This window comes from Rhineura floridana, chromosome 4 (assembly GCF_030035675.1).
Source record: "Rhineura floridana isolate rRhiFlo1 chromosome 4, rRhiFlo1.hap2, whole genome shotgun sequence".
In the NCBI taxonomy this organism is placed as follows: Eukaryota; Metazoa; Chordata; class Lepidosauria; order Squamata; family Rhineuridae; genus Rhineura; species Rhineura floridana.
Window position 1 is genome coordinate 231,651 of NC_084483.1, and position 26,348 is coordinate 257,998.

Genomic DNA, 26,348 nt, shown 5'->3' on the forward strand with positions numbered 1-26,348 from the left:
TGTAAATCCCTGCGGTTCACTAGGCGCGCCACAAACAAACTCGGGCACAGACCGGGGCTCTCTCTCCTCTCTCCCTCCAGCAGCACATTGTCTTTTCAAGTCGCCTTCCACAGAAATCCACGCGGCGAGTCCATCGCTTTTTTTCTGTTTTTGTCCAGCCATTTGGAGACGCCGAGCAAAGCGACGCAGCACCCTCCCTCGAAGAAGGCGCTCCAGCAACGGCCATTCACCGCGTGCTGGAGGGAAGGACACCGACGTCGCGGTCACTCCGGTCTCTTGCTTTTCAGCACCGGGAGCCTCGCGAGACGGAGGGCCTGATCCGACAGCGCTTCTGTAATCCCGCCATTTAAACCGCCGCTTATCGAGCAGCCATCGCCGAGAGCAGCGGCGTTAGCATGAAGGGGTGTGCCTCGCGCCGAGCCCGCCCACCTGCCTCCGTCACTGCGGTCCTCAGCGGAGCCCGCCCTGAGCGCGCGCGCGATCGTCTTCACGCCGCAGGTAGGAAGCGCTGCGTTGGCAAGAGCGAGGCCGCTGGCGCAGGGCGGCGCCCGGCTTGCAAGCAGGCGGGGAAGGGCCTCTCTCGTGGCTGGCGCTGGCCTTTAGCGCGCTGCAGTCCCGGGGGGGGGGAGCGTCTGCTCGGCGGAGCCTGCAGCTCTGAAGGGGGTGGGCTGTCAGTAGCAGTTATTTTCCCAGCTTGGGTCATGCGGGCGCTGGCTGGGACGAGGGGGACGGCCGCGATCTGGCCACGGTGACACATGCCTTAGTTATATCCCGCTTAGATTACTGTAACGCGCTCTACGAGGCTGTCTCTGAAGACTCCTCAGAAACTTCAGTTGGTTCAATGTGCTGCAGCCAGAATGTTAACTGGGGTGGGTTACAGGGACCATACTACCCCCCTGTTAAAAAAGCTCCACTGGTTGCCAGTCTGTTTCCGGACACAATTCAAAGTGCTGGTGATGACCTATAAAGCCCTATACGGCTTAGGTCCAGGGTGTCTATCAGACCGTATCTCCCTGTATGAGCCTGCCCGGGCCCTGAGATGCTCAGGAGAGGCCCTTCTCTCAATACCCACATCTTCTCAAGTACGACTAGTGGGGAGGCGTGAAAGGGCCTTCTCGGTGGCTGCCCCTAGGCTCTGGAATTCCCTTCCTACGGAGGTAAGAATGACCCTCTCCTTGCAGTCCTTCCGCCAACAGCAAAGACCTTCCTTTTCCAACAAGCTTTTGGCATTGAAGGCTAAGGATAGGGCGTGAAGGGTGCTGCGTTGCTAATGTTTATTATATCATTTTTAAACTAGTCAACTCTTTTAGCTACATGTGTGTATGGTTTTAATATTGGAAATAGTTTAATCTTATTTTAATGTAGACTTTATGTTTTTAATTATATGTATTTTTCATCTGGAAGCCGCCACGAGTTCCAGTTTTGGGAAAATGGCGGGGGATAAATAAAGACAATAATAAGAATAGTAATTCTGTTACCGACAGTGACCACCAAAATACCACGGCCGGAAAGCCCACAAATAAGGCATGGAAGGCAACAGCTCTTCCCTGCCCCAGTCTTCAGAGGTACATTGCTTCTGAACCTGGAGGATCCATTCAGCTATTGTAGCTATGAAGCGCTTTCTTCTTTGAGTTGTATCTCATGGTGGATATGCATGTGCAGAAAGCATTTTTACTTGTGCAAGGTAGGGCACCTTTTTTTTGTAAAATAATAACAAAAGCCCTCATGCTGCTCCCCCCCAAGTTGTACCTAAGAGTTAGATGGATTGAAACAGTATAGGATTATGACAAAAGGCTGAAGTAGAGTGGTGGTGGGTTCAGTGAAAGTGGAGTGCTCCACCTTGTATGGATATAAACATTTTAGCACAAACCTGGCACTCGTTTTTATACATCCCTGTGCCTGAATGGTTTGGGCCAAGGTTATTTGAGGGACTCTGTGCATGTGTGTGTATGAACCTACCCATGCCTTGAGTATGGCATCAGAGGCCCTGCTTGTGAAGTTGCCTTTATAAGTTAGATTGGTAGGTGCTTGGGCCAGGGCCCTTATTGAAAAAGTGCCTACTTTGTGGAACTCACAAGGAATGGCCCCTTCAGTCTCTGTATCCAAAGTGGCTTTTAATTGATGTGTTTTTATTGGGTATGGCTGTTTCTATTGGTTGAATTGTACTTTGAAATATTGCTGTTTGTTTTGGTATTTTTTAAAAAGTATATTGTAATGTTTATGTTGCTTGCCACCTTTTGTTCTAAATATTTTAAATAAACAAATAAAGCATGCCCCTGAGCTGAGCCTGGCGTTGAAAGTGGATTCCAAGGGTGAGCCTTGCTTTTGAGTTCTGCATGCACAGAGAATGAGTGGATTGGGTCTTCTCAGGCTTATCAGCCAAGGGGTCCTCTCTCCAGACAGCCATAGGGGAAAGTGCATCTGATCCTGGATCAATCTTTTGGCAAGATAATATTTTCTGCACAATTAATCCTACTTCTTAATCATCTGTGCCAGTCCACACACTTTTTTTTTTGAAGTTATGAATCTGTTTTCTGAATGGTTACTACCAGTACTTCTAGTCACCATCAGCATTCTGCTGCTGCCCAAGCGCTGTCTGTGAGAGGTAGGATTTTGTTGCTCAATCCTCAAAAGTAATAAGAACTTTGGTAGTTTCTGAGACCCTCCAAAGCTCATTGTGGGGTTGATGGTGAGAGTGTACCCTTCTTCTAACTTGGCACTCTTGCTGCTTTTGAGTCCCCCTCCCCCCAAAAAAAGCTCAGTGTGATGTCAGATACAGTATCCACAAAGCTCCCCTTCCTTGAGTCCTCCATGCAGAACACATCTCAGAGAAAGGTTGTAGACTAGTGTGTCGGGGAGAAAGATTAGACCAAAACCCTTTTTTGAGACATTATGCCAGGGTGGGCAAAAGGGAGATCAGGATCTGCTGGTAGATTTCAGGTTGTTTGCAACAGAGCAGAAAGGGGTTGTGATGCCCAGTTGTTCTGACAATGACAACAACAAAAAGGCATCTTTCTCTCTCCCCCCCCCCCAAATTGGGCTGAGGAAACTAAGACAAGTTTGGTTAATGAGTAGTGGATTTTTTCCAGGAAAAGACTGAGCTGAGTTCAGTTCTGGTACTGAAAAGAGTTCCTTAGGCTCAGAATGTGCTCAGAGGCACCCTGCTCTTTAATTCTAACTGAATGTCTTTTGTACTTGGCTCTTGTTGGTAGATCTTTGGCTTCTAGTAAAAACAACCATCACAAACTAGACTCAACTAGCCTGAAGTCTTTTCATGGTAATCCTTATTCATACATCATGGCTGGATCTCCACATGTACAAAGAATGTGTGCGTAGTTGAAAGACTGATCTTATGCTGTAGTTGTGTTCATTGTGCAGATGGGGGCAAAACCCTGTGGTATGAGCAGGGTTCTACTTTCCTATGTGCAGAGAACATTCTTACATATACTGTAACACCTCCTCCAGTCTGAGTTGAGTAGTCCAGGAACAGTTTTACCATGTGATGTGCTGTTCCTGTAGGCTCTCTGTTAAAAGTACTTCGGAGTAAAAATACAAGGTTCACCCTTTAGAAATTATTCCTGCAACATCTGTCAGTTGCACCTCCATCTTGCCTGAATTAGTCCATAAACATTTGTATTAAATGGGGTGTGCTTATCCACAGAACAGCTGCTGTGCTGCCTCCGCAGGGAGACTCCTCCTGTTGTGCTAAAGAAGGTATTTATTAGGTTAGAGTTATGGAACTCTAGAGGTCTGTCTCTATGCTCCCTTAGCCTTACAGTAACTTCCTGTCAGGTGACATCACCCCTTTCTTTAAGTGCTTAATTAGTTTTTCCTGCCTCCGTTTATTTCAGTCATCAGTGAAGCCAGCAGCAGGCCTAGGAGCCCCAGAGGACAACACTCCTTTTCTACCTTTGTCGCTCCCTCAGACGTTACTTCTCCTCTGTTGAATCTACCTCTTCAACAGTTCTACTGTATAATTACCTGCCATCAACCTTCATCATCATCATCATCATCACCACCATCCTCAGGTTACCATCCCCAGAGACTGTACATTTTCTTTGAAGTTTCTGTATAACTTTTTTTTTCTGGTTTGATAAAATAGTTCTGATTAAAAGAGAGCAATTGAGGTGACTGTCTGGCAAAGTGGGTTTCAGAACCACGGGCTCAGAATAGTTCCCCATTATACATTCCTTGCCTAGTGGCTCTCCAGAATGCTCTACTCTCTTCTCCCACCCCCTCCTCCCTTTTTTGGCCTCTCTCTCATAAATGGGATTATTTGGAAGGAAAGCTTTGTTTTTATTATATAGAACAGTCATTCAGTTTTGGCACAGCTGCGTGGCAAAAAGGCAGGCCAGAAACTAATCAAGTTTCTGCTTGTTGTCGGAAATGCCTTTTTTTTTTTTGGTATAGTTGGAAGTAATTGTTTCGTAGACTAAGTGAAATAAACAAGGAGTCCTGGATTGCCTGTAGATATATGGAATCATCCATGCTACTTTATTTTCCTCTTGGCAACCTCTCTTCCATAGTTACAAACACAAAGTTTGTGTATTGATTTTGGCAACTAACTATTTTGTCAAAACCGACAAAGAACTTCTTTATTCAAAGTTAGAGCTTCAACACAACTGCTTAAAACTAGGCTTGTTGCCTGAAATCTTAATTGGTCATCTGAGCTTTAACTGATTGCTGAATTTTGTGATTAAGCACAAGCCATCACCTTAAAAGGGCATCTGGTCCTCTGTGGAGAGATGGCCTTCTGTTTCACAAAAGCTAGAAGCTGCACAGTTGACTTTGTAAGTATTAGTGGTAAATTTGGGGCCATCTTTTAAAGTGATCCTGACACTTTAAATTAGTTGGATCAATCAGTTGGCCAAACGTTGTGGCCCTAGTTAAAACTTTTTAACTTCTGCCCTAGTAGGCGGCTGCCAGTGTGGCAACACATTCTCTGTAGCCGTGGTTGTCAAAATGTGAGGTGATACTCTGGCCTCTGCTAGGTTAGCCTTTTGTGTGCTGTTGTTAGGTAAGAAAAAAATAGCACTGTTCCACTCCCTCCTACTCATCCAATCAGTGGGCATGCATAATTACTTGCTGAGTAGACAGTACTGAGAGTGAATGGGGCAGTCATTTATTTTACGAATGAGCTTTCTGGTTGACTTTAAAACACGTAAATGGATGAACCTGACTTGTGTCATTTTTTCTTTTGAAATAAGCCCTATTCAGATGATACCTTGCAGCTTGGTTGCTGCACCCCGTTGGCTAGTTCCCACATCACATCAGTATAACTTCAAGTTACATTTCCAAAGATACTTGCATGTCACTATTGACATCCCGGTGGAGAGCAGATAGTAGCATGGGAAAGAGTCATATGATTTGGGAAAGCTGTGCTAACCTTTAAAACAATGGTGGGGAACCTGTGGCCCTCCAGGTCTTGCTGGATTCCAACTCTCATCATCCCTGACCATTGGCCATGCTGGATGGAGCTGATGGGAGCTGGAAAGCCACAGGTTCCCCATCTCTGTTTTAAATGTTACCAGTGTGATCTGAGTGCTGCACATTTGTTGTTTATTTTATTACATTTATGGCTTGCCTTTCTTCTGTCATGGAATCCAAGGTGGTGTTGGATTTCATGACGCCCATGAGTGTTAATTATGTTACCAAGATAATGTTTAAACTTTGCCATACAAGTCTGCAAAACAAAAGGTGTTGATACCATTGCTGTCCTTGCAAAGGTCAAGAAACTTGCTGTGGTTGTCTTAGTCTGTCAATCCACAGGTTAATGGCAGTTATTTCCTTAATAGCTTGTGGACCTGTTCTATCATTTCATAAACCTAATGTTTCTTTATCTACCTGTACTATGGTAAAACCTGTTCTCGTTCTTGTGTGTAGAGCATTATGTCAGAGACTGATCTCACTGGAGAAGAATATCCAACAGAGATTCATGATTATCTTTCGGCCTTTGAAAAGTCTCTTGGTTCTGTAGATGAGATGTTGAAGACTATGATGTCTGTGTCTAGAAGTGAACTTCTCCAGAAGGTAAGAGGAAGATGAAGGCACAACAGCTTTTGTCTGTTACAACTGATCTGTGGTAAGGATGTGCCAGAATTCTGCCCCATTTGGATTTGTTACTGAATTTTCCATTAATTCGCTATAGTTGCAGATCAGATTTTTATGTACCGATTTTCTGTGACTATTTTTGAAAACTTTTTTTAAAAAAACCCACCTTTAAAATGTAGATATAAAGAACAATAATTTTATCAATATTAAGAACAATAATTTTATTGATATTTCCTTTCAAATTATCAATATTTTTGAGAGGGAAAAAATGGATCGGTACGCCTGTTAGGTTGGCAGAATGCTCTAGAAGCAGTGCTGGATCCCATCCCTAATCTGTGGTAGAAGTCCAGAACTCCAGGCCTCTTTAATACTGAGTGGCTTGTACTTGTAAGTTAATTCAGAGACCAGAAAACAAAGTACATTCCCTATTCACTTCTAGAAGTGAGGAAAGTAGATACTTCTAGAAGCTCTAGAACAGGCCCTAAAATGTAAAATCTAGTTGTTAAGCTGCTACAGCACCCATTCCAGCTGTGTAAAGAACAGATCTAAAGGAATGTATAAAGCATCTTTTCTTTCCCCTTTTCAACACCCACCAATAATAAGAGGCACTGCCTGAGGTCTTTGTTCTTGTATCTGTGTACCTTAACATTTAAAATCCAATTTGTAATTTCTATGGGGCAAAATAAATACTTGTACATCAGAGAACTTCACCCCCAAAGCTTTCCAAACATGAATAAATTATGAATGCAACAGTTTTGACAACTCAGCCCTTTGACAGCATCCATGTTCAATCTTGTAAGCTGTACACTCATGTAACCTGAGTTTCCTGGAAATCCTATAGGAATGAAATGATAGATTGGCTTTGACAGCCAAAAAATGTTTCTACCTTTTTGTATACAGGCACAATATTCCTGCATGCCTTGTGCATAAAAATACAGGTGGCAGGCATCCAGAGCCCATGTAGCCGTGGGCCTCCCTTTTTGCTGGTAAAGAGAGAGAACTCTGTGAATACACAGGGCTTTCATAGTTGGCTGTTAGGAAGGTCCATGGGGCTGCCTCATGGGATCACTGCTAGGATTGATAGGTAGGTGATACATAGAAGAATTGCTGCGTCATAATGGCTAAAATACCAATAAGGCAACCTTAGGGTGGGGCTGGGAGAGAGATTGCCCTTCCAAAGCCCAGCCAGCTTGCACCAGCCAGGATGGAAGTTGGGGGGAGTGGGGTTGCTTTTTCTTTTTACTGTCACAATTGGGTTTTTTAAAACTTCCCTTCCATTGACTGCCGTGGGGAGAGGATAAACTAGGCCAGCTCCAGTGCTGGTACAATTTTGCAGCTACTTTGGGGGCATATCGGGGAACAAGGAAGCTTAGGTTGCTGTGGATCCATACCCTCCTCTGACATATCCCTGGAATGCGCTCCTTTGCCCTCCATCAGGGTTGGCATTTCCACCCACAAAACAATGGTACTGGTGGACCTTTTAATCATTGCTTCAGTGCACTTCAGAAAGTGGACCTCTCTTTTTCACCCATGGCGCGGCCCTTCCTCTCGCTTTCCTGGAAGAATGCAAAAGCTCCCTTAACTACAAACTGGGGAGTCCTTGAATCAGGTTAGTTGGCTTTTGGTAAGCCGTTCTCTCTCAGTCTTGGCCCTCCCACTTGCCATTTAGGGATAATACTGCTGGTCTATCAGACAAAGTTATTGTAAAGATGCAAGTTAATATATGTGAGGTTTTTGAAATTTTCATAACTGCTATATAAAATTTATTATTTATTTATTTATTTATTTAATTACATTTCTAGACCGCCCTATAGCAGAAAGCTCTCAGGGCGGTGTACAACAAATAAAATCACAATTAAAATATGAGCAAGTGTGGAAAAATATATATATATATATATATATATAACAATTATAAAACATTAATAAAATTGCCATTGAGATTTATAAATTAAGATCATATTAAGTTTAGAATGTTAAATTAAAATATTTAAAAATTTACAAAATTTAAAAAGCCTGGGCGAAAAGGTAAGTTTTTACCTGGCGCCGAAAAGATAACAGAGAAGGCGCCAGGCGTATCTCGTCTGGGAGGGCATTCCATAGTTCGGGGGCCACCACCGAGAAGGCCCTAGATCTAGTTGTTGATCTCCGGGCCTCTTTATGGGTTGGGACCCAGAGAAGGGCCTTCGACGTCGAGCGTAGTGAACGGGTAGGTACATAGCTAAGTTGTGTTAGCTTTTAACCCTTTTTGCTGATGTATCTGAAGCATACCTTGAAGAATTTTCGTTTTACATTATTGACATTTTGTGGTCTTGGGTAGTTAATATTTTAACAAGACATTTTTATCGGCGTCTCAACATTGAGGCCCAGAGTGCAAAACACACCTCTATAAATATCATGTTCTATTTGCCTAACATTCTTTAGAATTTTGTTTATTTGAAATTATTGGATAAGATTTCATGGTAGATACAAGCAGGTACTGTGAAACAATTTGAAGCTTTTTAAAAATTTTGGACTCTTAAATTCTGTGAGACAATGTTGTAAAACTGGCTGGAAAAAAGTGGCATTGACTACTGTGATTGTAATCAGTTCTAGCTGGGAGCTGTCCTGGTATCTCAATTAAATATAATAAAATGCACATGATGATGTTTGTATCTTTCTGGTTTTAGCTGGATCCTCTTGAACAAGCAAAATTAGATTTGGTCTCTGCTTACACATTGAATTCAATGTTTTGGGGTGAGTGTGAAGTATGAAATTTATGGTAGTAATCTAAGTACTTCAGTATGTAACTGCATATTTAAATTTGCAGCTTTGCAACTAGGTATCCCATCCAATTTCTAAAGTTGATTTTATTACCATTATACTTTTATAAGTGACACTAAAAGAGGACTTAATAATTTAAGCCTTCACCGTTTTTATAATAGCTGATCAATTCCCTTTTCTTGTTCTTTGATTCCTCTTCCAACTCCTCTTTCTTTGTTGAGCCCTTGAAGCCCTTTCACCCTGCTGTTAGGCATTTTATATTGTGATTAATATCACTGAGTTCAATTTAGCAAAAGAGTTTTCTGTTCCTGCAATTGGCGTGTGTGTTTGCAATTTAGATATGGGCTAAGGATTTTATTGGTAAAGTGTCTCTTTAAAATACTAATAATTCATTTTACAGTATATCTTGCCACCCAAGGAATTAGTCCGAAGGAGCACCCAGTGAAACAGGAGCTGGTAAGAGTCTTGTTTAATACAACATTACTGAAACAAGTGCTTGCACAATATTAAATCTAAATTAAAATATATAATTGGGGTTGTCATGGATGAATAATCATAACTTTATTTTATTACTGCATTTATGTTGCACTTTTTCTCCAAGGAGGTGGTATACTTGGTTCCTAGGGATGGAGTTCCCCATCTGATTCGATTCTGTTTTTCAATTTGTTAAATGGGCTGCCAGCTCCTATTAGCTATCAATTGTGTTCCACTGGTTATTGCGATTCCCGGTTCTCCCTTTATTTGGATTATTTTTTTTCCAAAAAATTGCGTAATTTTCACATTTATTCCTTATGCTGCTGTATGTTTATATATGTATAAAGCAGCAGCAGATTACTAAAATTACAGAAATAAGTATGTAATTCTCACTGCAGATTTAAAAAAAAATTACGGTGTTGCTAACAGCCATGAACTCACGCAGAGTGGCGAGCCTGTTCGACGATGAGATGAATGTGCGGATTATCCCAGAATTCAATACCAAATCTGATTTTGCGAATATTCTACACCATCCCTCCCCATCCTCCAATTTTATCCTTACAACAACCCTATGAGGTAGATTAGGCTGAGAGACAGTGACTTGCTCAAGGTTATCCGGTGAGCTTCATGGCTGAGTGGTGGTTGTAACCCTGATCATCTAGGTCCTAGTACAACACTCTAACCACTACACCACTCTAGCTAACCATGGTATCATAAAATGTTTTTCAATCTTTTTTTCCTTATGGTAATCCTGTGTTTTCAGACAATATTAGAGTACAGTCCTTTCACATTGAACGCATCTGTATAAATTATAATGTTGTGCAACAGAAGGGTGATTATGATAAAAAGTCCAACTTACAGTTCTTTCTTGACAGCTCAGAATAAGAGTGAAGTTGGCAGAGCAGCTCAGGTCTCAGTCCCAGTTAGGGTCCCACTTCAGAAACGGCATAGCACTGCAAATCATCTATCTGGATTTATCAGCATGTATGATAGAGGACTTGGATTGGATCTATACTGCACTCTGCAAGGAAGGAAGGGTTACATTTTAAAAAAAATATAACTGAGCTACCGGGTCCTGTATATAAGGTCCTGTTATTAACATATAAAGCCCTGGACAACGTGGGACCAGGTTTCCTGAAAGACTGTCTGTCTCTGTATAGACCTATAAGATCACTTGGGTCATCTGGGGAAATTTTACTTGAGGCACCATACACTACATAATATCACAGGGAAGTGATTTTCTGCATTGCCCCTAGGCTGTGTGAAACATCTATTAATTGCTTGAAATGCGTTGTGAAAACATACCATTTTTTTGCACAGGCTTTCCCTGACCTGTAAAATTGAACCCTGTTATTCCTCTTTTCACAATGCTGTTTTTGATACTGTTTTACTGGTTTTTAAACGTTACTTTGTATACTGCTTAGGGATGTTTGACTATTTAGCGATTTAGACATGTTTTTAAATAAATAAAATAAAGAATGACCCTTTATTATTATTATTATTATTATTATTATTTTATTCAAGATAAAGTAAAAGTACAAAATGTTCCAATTTGATTACATAGAAGCATTACAAACTAAAGCAACAACAACAGCAAAAACAAAATATGGAATGAACAAAAGTAATAGGTAATTATTAAGGTTAACTTCTTACCCCTTCATATTTAAGCATAATAATATAATACGTTTCCTGTATTGAGGTAAATAAATGGAGCTATTTCATCTATTACTTTATCATTCCAGAATTGTATAAATAAAGCCCATTTCTCTACAAATTTATTTTGATGGTTATAATTCATCGCATTTCTATTATGTCATTTTTATCATTAATACTGTGTCCCTTTATTAATGACCCTTTATTAAACAGCAAACAGCCCCCTCTGTGAGTAAAAAACTAGCATTTCTCTCTGGGATGTGCTAGTTCAACTTGTCGAGAGTGTTTTATTTTCTTTATGTGGGGAACATAAACAGCCTCCCCTCTCTCAGTGCCCTGAAGTGCTACAGTCAATTTTACCACATTCAGAATTCTGCTACCTGTACAGGTCTGACTTCAGAGAGCCACTTTTCATTGCCTCTGCATTTAATCTAGGCTGATCCAAAAGAGTTATCACAGATTTGATCACGGTAATAACAGTGTGATGTGGACAGTAATAATTTCTAATAGTTAAAAAGATGAGTTACATGAGCATAGAATGGATAGTATAGGTGGCATGTGCCGTTTAACAGGTTGTGGCCTTGAGGTCAAGTGAGTGGGTGTTTGATAAATCAATAGTTTTCATTTATTTATGACATTTATATTTCACCTTTCCTCTAAGGAGTTCAAAGTGACATACAAACATGATTCTCCACCTCCCAGTTTTATCCTCACAAGGATAAAGGTAGGTTAGACTGAGAGACGGTGACTGGTCCAAGGTTACCCAGTGAGCTTTATGTCTGAACAGGATTGGAACCTTGATCTCCCAGGTCCTCATCCAATACTCTCACCACTGTACCACACAGGCTGTCCCGCACTGACTGGTTGAACTTAAACCCACATCTCCAAATCCATGGCCAAGGGCTGGCTTAATATGTTGCATCAGTCACATGGGAACTACAGGGAAACAATTCCACAGCACCTCAACATCAGTGCCATAGCACACAATTGCACTTATTACATAATGCTCCTGAATTGTGTTTATGTGAAGTCAGCACACAGCCTTGTCACTCACTGCAGGGAAAGTGGTAAATACACATGCTTACATGTTGGAGCTGATGCTTCATGGAAGTCTTCCCAGGAGTTCCTGCATGTCTGGTGTAGCATACAAATTGTGATTATGCTCTCACTTCCAACCAGTTTTCCCAGGGAGGCCTAGAGTGGATCATGAGGCAAAACCTAAAGACTACCTAGCCTGCACACTTCTCAGGTTGTGTTTTATCTGATGGTGACTTTGCCTTGAGTAGAAAGTACTTCCGCAAGTTAGGGCACTTCCTCTGTCAAGAACGTGTTAAGAATGCCTGGTTTGTTAATTCCCTGTGGCAGGGAATTGTGGGGAAAACATCTTGCCTGAATTAGGGCCTCTAGAAGGCCATGAGACTGTCAGTTCCCACAGCTGAACCCAGTTAATTAGCCAATCAGAGGGCTCCCTGATGATGGAATTTTCTGGAGCTTTCACATCTAACGGTTACACAGTTTCTCCAACCTTCCCAGGCCTGTGGCCTTGAGGTAAGAGTCTCAAGCTGATAAGCAGGTGTTCAAACAAACTGCCTAATTAATTGGGTTGAGCTGTGGGAACTGTTAGTCTCATGGCCTTCTAGAGGCCCTAATTAAGGCAAGATGTTTTCCCCACAATTCCCTGCCACAGAGCCCTCTTTATTAGCAAACTCCAGCAAATCAGGGTGTTCTTAACATGTTCTTGACACCCTCCACCTACTGCATTCCTGTTTTGTTCTGGAAGATCCCTCTACCCTCAGGAGCAATGTTTCAGGTGGGACGGGGAACTTAAGTAGCCAGGGGAGATTAGTGAAAATTGGCTGCCCTGACTTGCGTGAGCTGAAACTAAGGCAAAACCTGGTTGGGTACAACCAATGGTTCATATGAGATGTCTTCATCAACTGGGAAGAAATTCCAAGGGGTATTTTTGTTTGAAACAATGTTTTCTGTCTCTGAAAGCAGAAGTTTCAGTCTCAGTGAAATTTTTAAATGTTAAAATCAGACAATCTTTTCTGTTTCCTCTCCCTTCTGAGAGTTGAATTTTGTGTCAGCTACCTGTTCACTTGTGGAATGGAAAAAAATTTCAGGTCTAATTATTTATAACTTCCAGTACAGTGTGTTTTCCTATAAATACTTGGGCATGCGTTAATCTCCGACACTCCCTTTCCTTATTGTATGACTTTAAAAGTATTGTATGGTTGATTTAGTAGCAAAGACGGGAAAGGTTCCCCCTCCCCTTTTCCAATCTCTCCATTAATTCATTTTCTCAGCAGTAAAGAATCCAGTTCGGCAACAAAGCTAAAAGCTTTTTTGGCACTAGTTGTATGTCTACTGTCCAGTAATTCTGCATAAGTGACGTATTTACTGCCTATAATAAATCTTTTAGGTTTGTCTTTATATTCCATTTAAATGCATGAGTACAGCATATAAGGCTGGATATCTTGGAAATTCTGCTGACTTCAGTAATCAAATCAAATTAATTAGCTTGAATAGAAAACCTGCAGATCAAATCTGTGGTCTATCAGAATAATTATATATATATATATATATAATATTATGCTGTGCACACACATACAGTTTTGCTAATACAATAAACAGTATTGTAACCTTAAAAGCAGATGGTTGGCAAAACTAATTGCAAAAATAATGTTGCTAGTGCATAAGAAAATATGACATTACTCCCATTCATAATGTGTTGTTGGATTCACAGTGTATTATTTTGAAAAGAAGATTTGGATTTGTTCAAGATCTTATCTGAACCAAATTGCCATTCTGTTTTACTTCTTCCCAAAGCTATATCCATATGAAAAGTGTGTCATGCTAGCCTACAGTAAATATATATAGTGTTGACAATCTCAAGTGGTGTGAGAATTGTTTGTTCTGTTGATAGCTTGAACTCTCTAAGAGGAAAGGAGATTATTTTCCAATTCTTCTACTTTCTTGTCGTTCAGGTTATGAGCATTCATTATGAGTGTCATTGAATATAGCTCTGTTACCAGCTCTTTTTACCCACATTGACATACAGGCTTGCTGTCTATTCTGATCCATGGTTTTAGCAATCCAGAAGGGCATCGCACAGCATATTATGTTGGTCTTGAGAAAATAAGGACACTATCTAGTCAATTTTTTTTAATAGAATTAAAATTAGCTCCATATACTCAGAATTTTGGAAATCTTACTTAAAAGATTGGTGCCAGTCCAGGACATCTTGTTGCCTGAAGCAAAACCCAAATGGCAGCAACACTATCACTACCCATTAGGGCCAGCATTTGAAAAAGCGTTTCTGGATAATTAATTCCTTCATCTCTTCCCTCCCACACTCATCCTGTGATGCTATAATGAGGTGGACAGGTCCCACAATGGGTTCGTTTGCTCTCTCTCTCTCTCTCTCTCTCTCTCTCTCTCTCTCTCTCTCTCTCTCTCTCTCTCTTTCTCTCCCCCCCCATATCCCAAATTAGAATCCCTATTTTTTGAACCACTGCTGTCTGAAATGCCATTTTTTCTAAATGAAATAATTGCTGTCCTGTGTTTACTGAATGCTTTGGTACAAACACACCTTTCCAGGTCATTCAGATTACTTTGATGTGTGTTTTAGTAATAGTTGCACAAGTGAACCTGAAAGTACAGACACACTTGGAGGAAGCAGATTATTTAGATCCTTTCCAGTCGGGCTTCAGGACTGGACACGGAACTGAAACAGCCTTGGTCGCTCTGGTGGATGATATGAGGAGGGCATTGGATAGGGGAGAATATACCTTCCTCGTCCTCCTGGACCTCTCAGCGGCTTTCGATACCGTCGACCACGGTATCCTGTTGAGTCGCCTGGAGGGATTGGGAATAGGAGGCACTGTTTTACAGTGGTCCCGTTCCTATCTCTCCGGTAGATATCAACGGGTAGTGTTGGGGGATGAGGTTTCAGACCCTTGGCCCCTCAACTGTGGTGTGCCAAAGGGTTCTATCCTCTCTCCCATGCTATTTAACATTTATATGAAACCACTGGGAGCCATCAGGAGTTTTGGGCTGCAGTGTCACCAATATGCGGATGACACGCAGCTCTATCTCTCATTTAAATCTTCACCAGAGTTGGCTGTGGATACCTTGTCCAAGTGCCTGGAGTCTGTAAGTGTCGGAAGGCAGAGCTGGGGTCCCAATCCCGGGGAGCTGGATCCCGGAGAGTTGGGAGAAGAGTATTCGGATGGATGGCAGAGGGAAGGGGGAGGAACTTCTCCCCTTTGGAGCGAAGACGAAACAGAGGAACTGCCAGTGATAAGGTCGCTTAGCAACGGGGAGCCTGAGCCCTCCCTGGACATTCTCACGCCTCCCCCTCTTTCAGGCTCAGAGCAAGAGGGGAAAGAGGGAGGGCTGCTCACAGCCGAAAAGCGGGGAGGCAGTTTACCATCAGCCCCTCCCCTACCCCCATCCTGGAATCGGAAACTTCTGAAGAGGAGGGGGTGATGCTTCCCCCCTCACCGCGCACAGGCAGACAGCTGAAAAGACAGGAGAGAAGGGGGGGAAGGCGGGCAGCACCTGAGGGGCAGTTAAGGAGGAGCGAAAGATTGCGCGCCCGTTTGGCCCCTTCTTAAAGAACAGGCGGGAAGAAGTCCCTTGCTCTGTCAACTTTCTCCCAATGCCGCAGGACCTGTATCCCTGTATTGCTTCATGAGAAAACGCAGTCTTTGTTTGGACATTACCCTAATAAAACACGAATTAACTACAATCGTTGGTCTGGTTCCTGAGTCACATCCTGGGCCTGACAGCTTGACAGAGCCACCTAAATCACCCTCAACGCTCTCTTCACTTGACTGGGACTAGATGTCAAAGGGAGCAGCGGGGGGGACAAACCCCACTTCTGAGACGGAAGAAGTGGAACTCCTGAGGACTAAGGTAGCTGATTTGCAGACGGATGTTCAAGCCCTGCTAGCAGCAGTCAAGGCGCTGAAGACGGATAATCAAACCTTGAAGGCCACGATAGACCAGATGCGAACAGCCCCTCCAGCTGCTGTAGTAAAGGTTCCCATTGGATTGCCCCCAAAATACGCGGGATAAAGTGATCAGTTGGCAACTTTCGTGGCTCAATGTGAGTTATATCTGGATGTCAGGCACATGGAGTTTCCAGACGATGGGGCTAAAGTGGCCTTCGTGATTAGCCTCCTGGAGGGAGAAGCTGCAAAATGGGTGACTCCGTATCTCGTGAGAAAGGATACTGTCTTAGGAAGGTACAGAGGATTTATACAGGAGATGACCGAGATGTTTCAAGACCCGCAAAGGGCTGAAACAGTAGCGCGGCAACTAGGCGCTCTGAAGCAAGCTAAAGGGACTGTTTCTGAGTACACTAACGCTTTTAAAATTCTGTCCCAGGAAACTGGTTACAATGGCGCCGCCCTGATGTTTATGTACCGGAGTGGATTAAATGCTGAAATCCTGGATGAGTTGGCCAGGACCTCCCCCCCCCCCGCTGACCTACCAGGGCTCATCCGGCTATGCCTACAGATAGATCACCGGATGGAAGGAAGGCGCCTGGAAAGGAAGCAGGAGGTCCCGAGATACTCAGCCTCGGCATCCCGCAACAAGACCCTTCCCACTGCAGGGATGGCAGGTAATGCAACTGAGGGACAGGGAGGGGCTAGGCCAAGACTGTCGGAAGAAGAAAAGGAAAGACGACGCCGGGAACGTTTATGCTTTTATTGTTCAAAGCCGGGCCATGTGGCCAGAGACTGTGGACTGAAAGGGGGGAAAGCCGAGCCGTCGGGAAACTAGAACACCCAGTCCACGTGCAGGCCGGTGGACTGGGGGCAGCGTTGTATAAAGGCCCCCCAACGATTCAACCTCCCTCAAAGGGGGTGTTGGTCTTGCCTATTCGGATTACAACTTCCAGAGGAGTGGTGTTTAATTCCACTGCCTTAATTGACAGTGGAGCCTCCACAAATTTTATTGATGCAAAGTTAGTCAAGCGTCATGGAATTTCCCGGTGGAAACTGGACGCTCCCCTAGCTGTGGAGACTATCGATGGGAGACCCCTGAAGTCAGGAGGGGTGACACAAGCCACGGAGGAAGTGAAACTTCAAATCCCTGGGCACGAAGAGTTCATTTCGCTATACGTGTCAGATCTCTCGAACTTTGAGGTGATTCTGGGAATGCCCTGGCTAGCAAAGCATGAACCCAAAATAAGTTGGAAGGAGGCGGTGGTGTGGTTCACCTCACAGTATTGCCAGGAGAACTGTCAACCTGAAGGAATCAAGAACACCTTAGCGGGGGCAGTGCAAGAGATCGAGCAAGTGACCCTGCCGCCAAAGTATGAAGAATTCAAAGATGTGTTTGATGAAAAAGAGGCAGAGACTTTACCCCCCCACCGCCCTTACGACTGTGTGATTGACCTAGTGCCAGGAGCCAGCATCCCATCAGGGAGAATCTACTCTCTCACAGAGAATGAGAGGGAGGCCCTGAAGGAATTCCTGGATAAAAACCTGAGGCGAGGGTTCATACGCTCCTCACAATCCCCTGCTGGAGCGCCACTATTGTTTGTGAAAAAGAAGGGGGGGGAACTCAGACCCTGTAACGACTATCGCGCATTGAACCAGATCACCATCCCCAACAGCTACCCGCTGCCCCTGATCTCAGAGTTGCTGGACCGACTGCGCTCTGCAAAAATCTTCACGAAGTTGGATTTGAGAGGAGCGTACAATCTGATCAGAATGAAGGAGGGAGATGAATGGAAAACAGGATTCTTGACTGCTTACGGACAGTATGAATACCTGGTCATGCCGTTTAGGCTTTGTGGAAATCCAGGAATTTTTCAAAAATTCATGAACGACGTGTTTAGAGACTTGTTGGACACGTATGTAATCTGTTACTTAGATGATATCCTGGTGTTCTCAAAGAACCAGGAAGACCACGACCAGCATGTGAAGACAGTGTTGAAGAGACTGAGAGAAAATCACCTGTATGCTAAATTAGAGAAATGTGGATTTGACCTCAAGTCTCTAGACTTCCTTGGATATCGAATCTCAGCGGAAGGCATGGAGATGGACCCAGGGAAAGTAAGCTGCATATTGGACTGGGGCCAACCTGTCACCAAAAAGGATGTACAACGGTTTTTGGGGTTTGCCAATTATTACAGAAAGTTCATTCCAGGGTTTTCCAAATTAACAGCTCCTCTGACTGACTGTTTAAGGGGGAAGAAGAAGTTTCAATGGACAGAGAACGCCACCGAGGCCTTTGAGGAGCTGAAGAGAAGGTTTGCTACTGAGCCCATTCTGCGCTTTGCTGATCCGAACCGCCCTTTCGTAGTGGAAGCAGATGCTTCAGATTTTGCCATCGGGGGGGTCCTGCTACAATTAGACCAAGAAGGGAAGGAGCTGCACCCCTGTGCGTACTTCTCTCGGAAGTTAAAGCCTGCAGAGAAGAACTACACAGTTTGGGAGAAGGAGCTGCTGGCCATCAAGGACTCTTTTGAAAACTGGAGACAATACCTAGAGGGGACCTCTCATCGAATTGAAGTGCGCTCCGACCACAAGAATCTTGAAAGCCTCCAAACCGCCAGAAAGCTGAACCAGAGACAGATAAGATGGTCCCAGTTCTTCACTAGGTTTAACTTCCAGATTACTTACCATGCCCAAGCCAAAAACCAGAGAGCGGATGCCTTATCCAGACAGCCACAATACAAAGAAAGTGAATCCGAGGACCAGCCTCAGTACGTAATCCCGCCAGAGAAATTAACGTTGGGAGTATGCCAGCCTTCATGGGAAGAGGAACTCAAAAAGGCACAACAAGAAGATGCAGACATGCTAAAATATCAGCAGGAGACGGGACAAGGTCAAGACTCAGAAGTAACCTTTCACTGGAGAAATGGACTGTTATGGTTCAAAACCGCCAGATATGTGCCAGAAGGGGAATTAAGGCTCAGAATCCTACGCCAGTGTCATGATTCCATCACAGCGGGACACTTTGGGATTTACAAGACCATTCAGAACGTGGCCAAGGACTTCTGGTGGCCTAAAATGCGTCGGGATATTGAGAGTTATGTAAAGTCCTGCTCTGTCTGTCTGCGGACAAAAACACAAACAGGGACACCAGCAGGACTGTTACAACCGTTGCCTGTCCCACACGAACCCTGGAAGGACCTCTCCATGGATTTTATAACTGATCTACCCAAGTCCCAAGGAATGACAGCCATCTTAGTAGTGGTGGATCTACTTACCAAAATGGCACACTTTCTTCCTTGTGCAGGGGCCTTAGAGGCTAAAGAAACGGCCAAGTTATTCATAAAAGAAGTCTACTGGCTGCATGGATTGCCAAACAGCGTAGTCTCAGACCGAGGAACTCAGTTCACAGCCAAATTTTGGAGAGCAATGTGGAAACAGTTGCAGACGGAATTAAAACTCTCCTCCGCCCATCACCCCCAGACAGATGGGCAGACGGAACGCTTGAACGCCGTTTTGGAAAGATATTTACGAAGTTATGTGTCCTATCAACAGACTGACTGGGTATCATATTTGCATTTTGCAGAGTTCGCCTACAACAATTCTCTGCACTCCAGCACTCAACAAACCCCGTTCTTCGCTAATTATGGATTCCATCCTAAAGTCTTTCCAAGCAGCTCAGAAGGAATGCTGGTACCGGCAGCTGAGAACTTCCTTAAGGAATTGCAAGCGGCGCAACAGACACTGAAACAGCAGTTAAATGAAGCCAAAACGGAGTACAAGCGAGTTGGTGACCTGCACAGGAAGGAGGGCCCCCCCCTTCAACCGGGAGACCAGGTATGGCTGTCCACCCGCTTCCTCCAGATGCTGGGCAAATGTAGAAAATTACAAGACAAGAGGGTGTGTCCTTTCGAAATAGAAACTCAAATCAATCCCGTGGCGTACCGACTGAAGCTGCCTGACACGTTTAAAATACATCCTGTGTTCCATCGATCCCTCTTAACGAAAGCCGCCCCTCCCAGTGAGTTACGGCCGGAGGAACCTCCCGAAGCTCCACTCCTGGTAAATGAGCAGCTTGAGTTTGAAGTTGAGGAGATCTTAGATTCCAGGATCAGACGCCACAAGCTGCAGTACTTGATTCACTGGAAAGGCTATGGGGTGGCTGACAGATCATGGGAAGATGCAGCTGATGTGCATGCTCCAGAATTGGTAAAACTTTTCCATCAACGTTTTCCCCACCGTCCCAAGCCAGACAAGGGGAGGGGGGCACAGCCTGGGAGGGGGGATGGTGTCGGAAGGCAGAGCTGGGGTCCCAATCCCGGGGAGCTGGATCCCGGAGAGTTGGGAGAAGAGTATTCGGATGGATGGCAGAGGGAAGGGGGAGGAACTTCCCCCCTTTGGAGCGAAGACGAAACAGAGGAACTGCCAGTGATAAGGTCGCTTAGCAACGGGGAGCCTGAGCCCTCCCTGGACATTCTCACGCCTCCCCCTCTTTCAGGCTCAGAGCAAGAGGGGGAAGAGGGAGGGCTGCTCACAGCCGAAAAGCGGGGAGGCAGTTTACCATCAGCCCCTCCCCTATCCCCCATCCTGGAATCGGAAACTTCAGAAGAGGAGGGGGTGATGCTTCCCCCCTCACCGCGCACACGCAGACAGCTGAAAAGACAGGAGAGAAGGGGGGGAAGGCGGGCAGTACCTGAGGGGCAGTTAAGGAGGAGCGAAAGATTGCGCGCCCGTTTGGCCCCTTCTTAAAGAACAGGCGGGAAGAAGTCCCTTGCTCTGTCAACTTTCTCCCAATGCCGCAGGACCTGTATCCCTGTATTGCTTCATGAGAAAACACAGTCTTTGTTTGGACATTACCCTAATAAAACACGAATTAACTACAGCCGTTGGTCTGGTTCCTGAGTCACATCCTGGGCCTGACATGTAAGTGGATGTAAGTGGATGGATGGGAGAGAACAGGCTGAAGCTGAACCCCGATAAGACCGAGGTATTACTAGTGGGGGACAAGGGAAGGTTGGGTGATTTTGACCTGATACTTAATGGGGTGAGTTTGCCCCTGAAGGACCAGGTCCGCAGTCTCGGGGTCATCTTGGACTCCCAGCTATCTATGGAGGCTCAGGTTTCTGCAGTGAGCTGGGCAGCTTGGTACCAACTTCATCTAGTACAGAGGCTGCAACCCTATCTTCCCATACATCTGCTCCCACGAGTGATACATGCCCTGATCTCCTCTCGACTAGACTACTGTAATGCGCTCTACGTGGGGTTACCCTTGAAGACGGTCTGGAAACTCCAGCTGGTACAAAATGCGGCGGCACGCTTAATAAAGCAGACTCGCCGCTGCGATCATATCACCCCAGTCTTGATTGAATTACACTGGTTGCCAGTTGTGTACCGGGCCCAATTCAAGGTGTTGGTTTTAACCTTTAAAACCCTATACGGTTCCGGCCCATTTTATCTGAAGGAGCGCCTCCAGTATCACCAAATATGCCGCCAAACAAGATCAGCCTCACAGGACCTTCTCTCGGTCCCACCGAATAAGACAACTAGGTTGGTGCGGACCAGGGAGAGGGCTTTTTCGATCGTGGCCCCCACCCTCTGGAACTTACTTCCCTTTGACCTTCGGCATGCCCCCTCCCTGTTGACTTTTCGCCGAGCCTTGAAGACCTGGCTCTTCAGGCAGGCCTATGGGATCTCTGGGGTGGGTTAGGTTTTACACTGTATTAACGTAAGATGGTCTTCAGATGAGATGTTATGATATTAATAATGGGATGATTATGTATATGAGGAGATTGTATTTTATATTGTACGTCGCCCAGAGTGTCCGTTTAGTCGGACAGATGGGCGTCTGCTAAATAAAATTTTATTATTATTATTATAAGTATAACTTGCATTGTGACTAGAACTGCAAGTTTTAATAGGATGGATAATCTGCAAGTTAAAGGTATGTTGAGTTTTGGGGTTTGTTTTTTTATAAGTTATTTTGGGTCTCTTTTTAGTGTAATGAAAAAGGAAAGGAAAAGTATAGTTCCCTTTTTCCCTTAAAGAGTAATGGCTTTGTTAAAATTATTTTGTACTTTATTTAAATATATTTTTAAAAGGCTGGTATATTGAGCTTTTGGTAACAGGCAAATTTAAAACAATCTTCCTCAGTAAAATGATTTCTAAAAGTCTTTAGTTGGTTAATGGTCCTAACTTTAGCCTCTTATTAATGCAAATCATGTAATGTTCCAAGTAATGTGGCAATGTTTGGTTAGATTTAGTGCTGCTAAACACTGATGAAAAAGGTGACTGTGATTAATTGATCAGCTGATATTTTAATTTTTAAAAAATATTCCTTACTAAAAACTTCAGATGGTAAAAGGCTTTGGCAGATATTCCATGCTAGTCCTACTCAGAGTAGACCCATTGAAGTGAATAGACATGGCTAACTTAGGTTCATTAATTTCAGCTGGTCTACGCTGAGTAGGACTTAGTTGAATACAACCCATTATTTCCAGTGAAAGAGAGTGGAGAACGTCTCTTCTGTGATGGTTACACGCATGCATTACAGCAGACATTGGCTTGGGTCCTAAGATAAGTTTAACTTAAGGAAGTTCACAGAAGGAAAATTTCCCACCCCTCCTCCCCGTTGCAGTTCCCTGCGCCCCTGGAAAGGCTCTCCAGATGGTCAGGTATGATGGGGTGTGGGGGAGCTGATGAGGAAGGAGGAAGTTCCCAAAATCAGACAGATACTAGTGATAGCCCCAGTTGCAAGCTAAATCTAGATTCTCCTGAATTGGTATACATTCCTGATCAGCAAAAATTCTTCTGGACTATTCTTTCTAGAAGGATCATGGATCAAGCTCAGAGACTCCTACTTAGAAGACCCACTGCCACAGATTATCCTCCTTCTCCAAGGGTAGCTAATCTGTGGTCCTACAGATGTTGCTGAATGGCAACAGCCAGCAGGGCAAGGGCCAGGGATGATGGGAGTTGTAGTTCAGCAATATCTGGAGGAGTATAGACTATCCACCCCTGCTTTACTCCTTGTTAGGGTAGGAATAGGAATCGTCAAAGATCTTCGGGAGTCTCACAGTTGCTGTCCAAGTGCGTTCTAATAACTTAGTGCCAAATTGTTTAGGGCTTCGCAGGTCAGTAACAGAATCTGAAACATGGGCCTGTAGCCAGTGCAGTTCTTTTAGAAGTGTCATTTGCTTGTATGTCCCTCCACTCACAACCCACCCCTTACCCAGCTGGCTTAAGTCAGTCACAGTGGGGAAGAGTCGAGAGGGCATATGGTTAGTCAAACAACTTTGATTCCCTTGTCCACATCATCTGGCCTCAAAATCTGAAACTGATCCCACAAAGTGGGACTAGACAGTGTGTTGAACAACTCATCTGGGCCTGTTACAGCAATGGTGTCTAAGTTACCACGGTGGCGATCGATTTTATCCTCGTCCCTGCAAAACCTTCACAGCAGGCTTTCAAAAGTTGCAGCGCTCAGTTCACTGAGTTGGATGTTAATAAAGTCCGTATCACTTAGAATAGTTCTGGACAACTATTTGGGGATTCAGTGGAGGCAGGAAACTTGCTGCCCTCATTACTATATAATAAGCATGATTATGCACTCTAAAGACCTGTTTGTTCATTTGTGCAACAATGTCTGTGCCATTTTTCCTCCAGTCATCCGATCTCCTTCATTGTATGCAGCTCCCCAGAATACATAGGAGCAATAATTAAAATAGAAACCTGTTATGCTGCTGCTGCTGCTCTCCCCCGCCCCTTTGAATTTCCGTTAGAAGTGAGATGGGGAGTAGTTCCAGGTTCTCCCTTGCCTAGCCATTTCTCCATGGCACTGTTCATCTTCTAGGGTAGGGATGCTGAACCTGTGGCCCTCCAGATATTGCTGAGCTACAACTCCCATCATCCTTGACTGTCGACTATGTTGACTGGCACGCTTGGGAGTTGGAATCTAACAGCATCTTTGTGGGGGGGAATGGCTTTCCTTCCCTGATCTAAGATAGTAACACTAATAAAAGTGTTACAAACATGAATTTTTGCATTTCCCCTTTGAATTAGATTCTTGTCTTGAGGGTCTCCATTGTATTGATTATGTTTTGAGTTAATTTTCAGCTAAGTTGAATTCCAGAATGTTAGACAAATAATGGTGTGTGTATTTGCTGCTTTCTTTAACAATTCCTACACCTTTTTGAAAGGAAGTGTGATGTTTCCATATCTTTCAGGAGAGAATAAGAACATATATGAACAGAGTGAAAGAGATAACAGACAAGAAAAAAGCTGCCAAACTAGATAAAGGTGCTGCTTCAAGATTTCTACGAAATGCATTATACGAACCCAAACCTCAAAACAAGTCTGCAAAGAAAACTCCTGTTCCGGCCAAAAGAAAGAAAACGCACTAGGATTTTCCTGTTTTGTGATTATTGGTATAGGCAGAAGGAATATTTTAATGGCATTTTTCATGTTTTATATACAGTAAAAATACATTTTGGTGAAATATATTGATAACAAATAACTACTTGAGATTACTACACACACACACAATATCCTGTTGCTTATTTTGACTTCCACAAAGACAGACTATAACTAATCAGGATCCTCCAATCCACCCATGCATGTTTTTGGGGGCTTTTCTGAAGTAAAATATGCTAAGATACTACCTACGACTCTAAACTTGATTGCATACTGCTAATTTCTTCATCTTTTGATCTGGATGGTAGCCAGATGGTAGTACAGATCGTTTGAAGACTGCATTGCTAATCTTCAAATACATCTGCTTGTTGTGTGCTGTTTTTTAGGAGAATCCAATTTAACCATAGCACCACTTTATCAAATATCTCCTTGAAGAAATCAGCTGTTTATAAGGTTCTAGTTCTGCTGGGGCTCTACCTCAGGGGTAGGGAAGCTCTGCCCCCCCAGATGTTGCTGGACTACAACTCCCATCATCTTTGTCCAATAGCAGTGCTGACTGGGACTCATGGAAGTTGGAAGTCCAACAACATCTAGAGGGCCACAGGTTCTTCAACCCAGCTCTAGCTGAGCTGGCTGCTGTTGTAACCAATGTTGTTACCGGAGTTCCCCCTCCCTCCTAAATTCTGTTCGTGTATAAGCCAGGTAAACCACCCACAAGCAGATTGAACCAGGTTGCCTACAACAATTTCTTAGCAAAGGGCGATCATGTTGCTACCATTCCTATTTTCATTTCTAATGACATCCAGTGGATGATATATTGCAATGTAATGCATTGCAGTAGATCATCCGTTAGATGTCATAATCTATGTCATATCTAACATACACACACAGAGTTCTTTGAAGTAAAACAGTGTTGTAAATTTTTGGTAATTTTGCCAGAGTAAATACCAACGTCTGTCTTGAGAGAAATCTTTGAATTTATTTTAGGATGATAGGAAAGGGAAAAGAGAGACTTCTTAATGGGCAACCCTTGTAAATATCTCTCTTCATGTTAGTTAAGCTTCCCATAACTTATGCCTGGTTTTGGTATCTACACGTATGAGACAAGCATTGTACACTTCGTATTAGTAAAATCAACATTGTACATCAAAGTGACCCAGAGTCCAATTTACAGTATAAAGCAAATACATACATATATTCTTTCTGCTAACCATGCGAATGACTAGCAGTAGTACTGAAACCCTGGTCACGAGACTTAGAGTGTCTTCATGTGCTCTCCTCTCCTACAGCTGAACGTTCACCAGACCTAGTTTGAAGATTTTTAAGCAACCATAGAGCTAGAAGCTTGTTTTTTAAACAATAAACAAACAAAATAGTCTTAAGTGCCCTCAAACACTTTGCCCTTCAGTGGAGAAGTCTATTAGGTGAGCAAAAAAGTGCCAGTTTGGACAAACTTGCACCCTGTATGCTAGTGTAAATGACTCCATGAGGATCTAGCAGTGTGAGTTCAAGCATATCTTTGCTGCTGCAGCCTACCATCTTCACACTCAATTGACGTTGGGACTGTATCATTTTAGGCATGATTTTATTTGAATGTTGATTTAAAATTAAACATCTTAGATTTCCTCCCGTTCCACTTCATTGAGAGCAATCATTCTTACGGCTGTTCTCTAGATTTCCTTCATAATGTGGCTATATTTCATCTAATACAGATTGAGATGCTGTCACCAGTCACTGCCTGTTTCTGTAGCTGAACAGTTAAGCATTTATTTATTTAACCCTTGTCTGTATTTCCTAATTGGATATTGGGTCAAATAGAATATAGTTGTCATAAGTTTTTAAAATCATCATCGTTACTGCTAGTCTTTCTTAAAACTTCCTTAAAAATCATTTAAAACCCTTCTACCTTTCCTTCTGAGAGAGGGGGAAACCAATGTAGGGCCTTTTCAGAAAGTCACTGTCTGTGTACAAGTGGGCTCATATTTGGAGAGGTGCTCGGGGAAAGACACATGAGACTAGCCCTGCACACACTCACACGTGCGGTTT

The 26,348-nt window shown here is 43.6% G+C and overlaps 1 protein-coding gene across 4 annotated transcripts; it reads left to right on the forward strand.

The window, feature by feature from the left end:
* The first annotated feature begins 346 nt into the window (after window positions 1–346).
* C1D (C1D nuclear receptor corepressor) lies at window positions 347–25,927 on the forward strand. 4 transcript variants are annotated; one of them, XM_061622225.1, is made up of 8 exons: window positions 512–1,157; window positions 3,662–3,714; window positions 3,852–4,028; window positions 5,884–6,030; window positions 8,718–8,784; window positions 9,212–9,267; window positions 11,600–11,662; window positions 24,116–25,927. In XM_061622225.1, the coding sequence occupies exons 4-8, from the start codon at window positions 5,890–5,892 to the stop codon at window positions 24,290–24,292; spliced, it is 504 nt and encodes a 167-aa protein (XP_061478209.1). In that variant the 5' UTR covers window positions 512–1,157; window positions 3,662–3,714; window positions 3,852–4,028; window positions 5,884–5,889; the 3' UTR covers window positions 24,293–25,927. The 4 variants fall into 4 exon arrangements, with proteins under 4 accessions (XP_061478207.1, XP_061478210.1, XP_061478209.1 ...); XM_061622223.1 differs by lacking the exons at window positions 512–1,157; window positions 3,662–3,714 and adding an exon at window positions 347–498; XM_061622224.1 differs by lacking the exon at window positions 3,662–3,714.
* The last annotated feature ends 421 nt before the right edge of the window (window positions 25,928–26,348 follow it).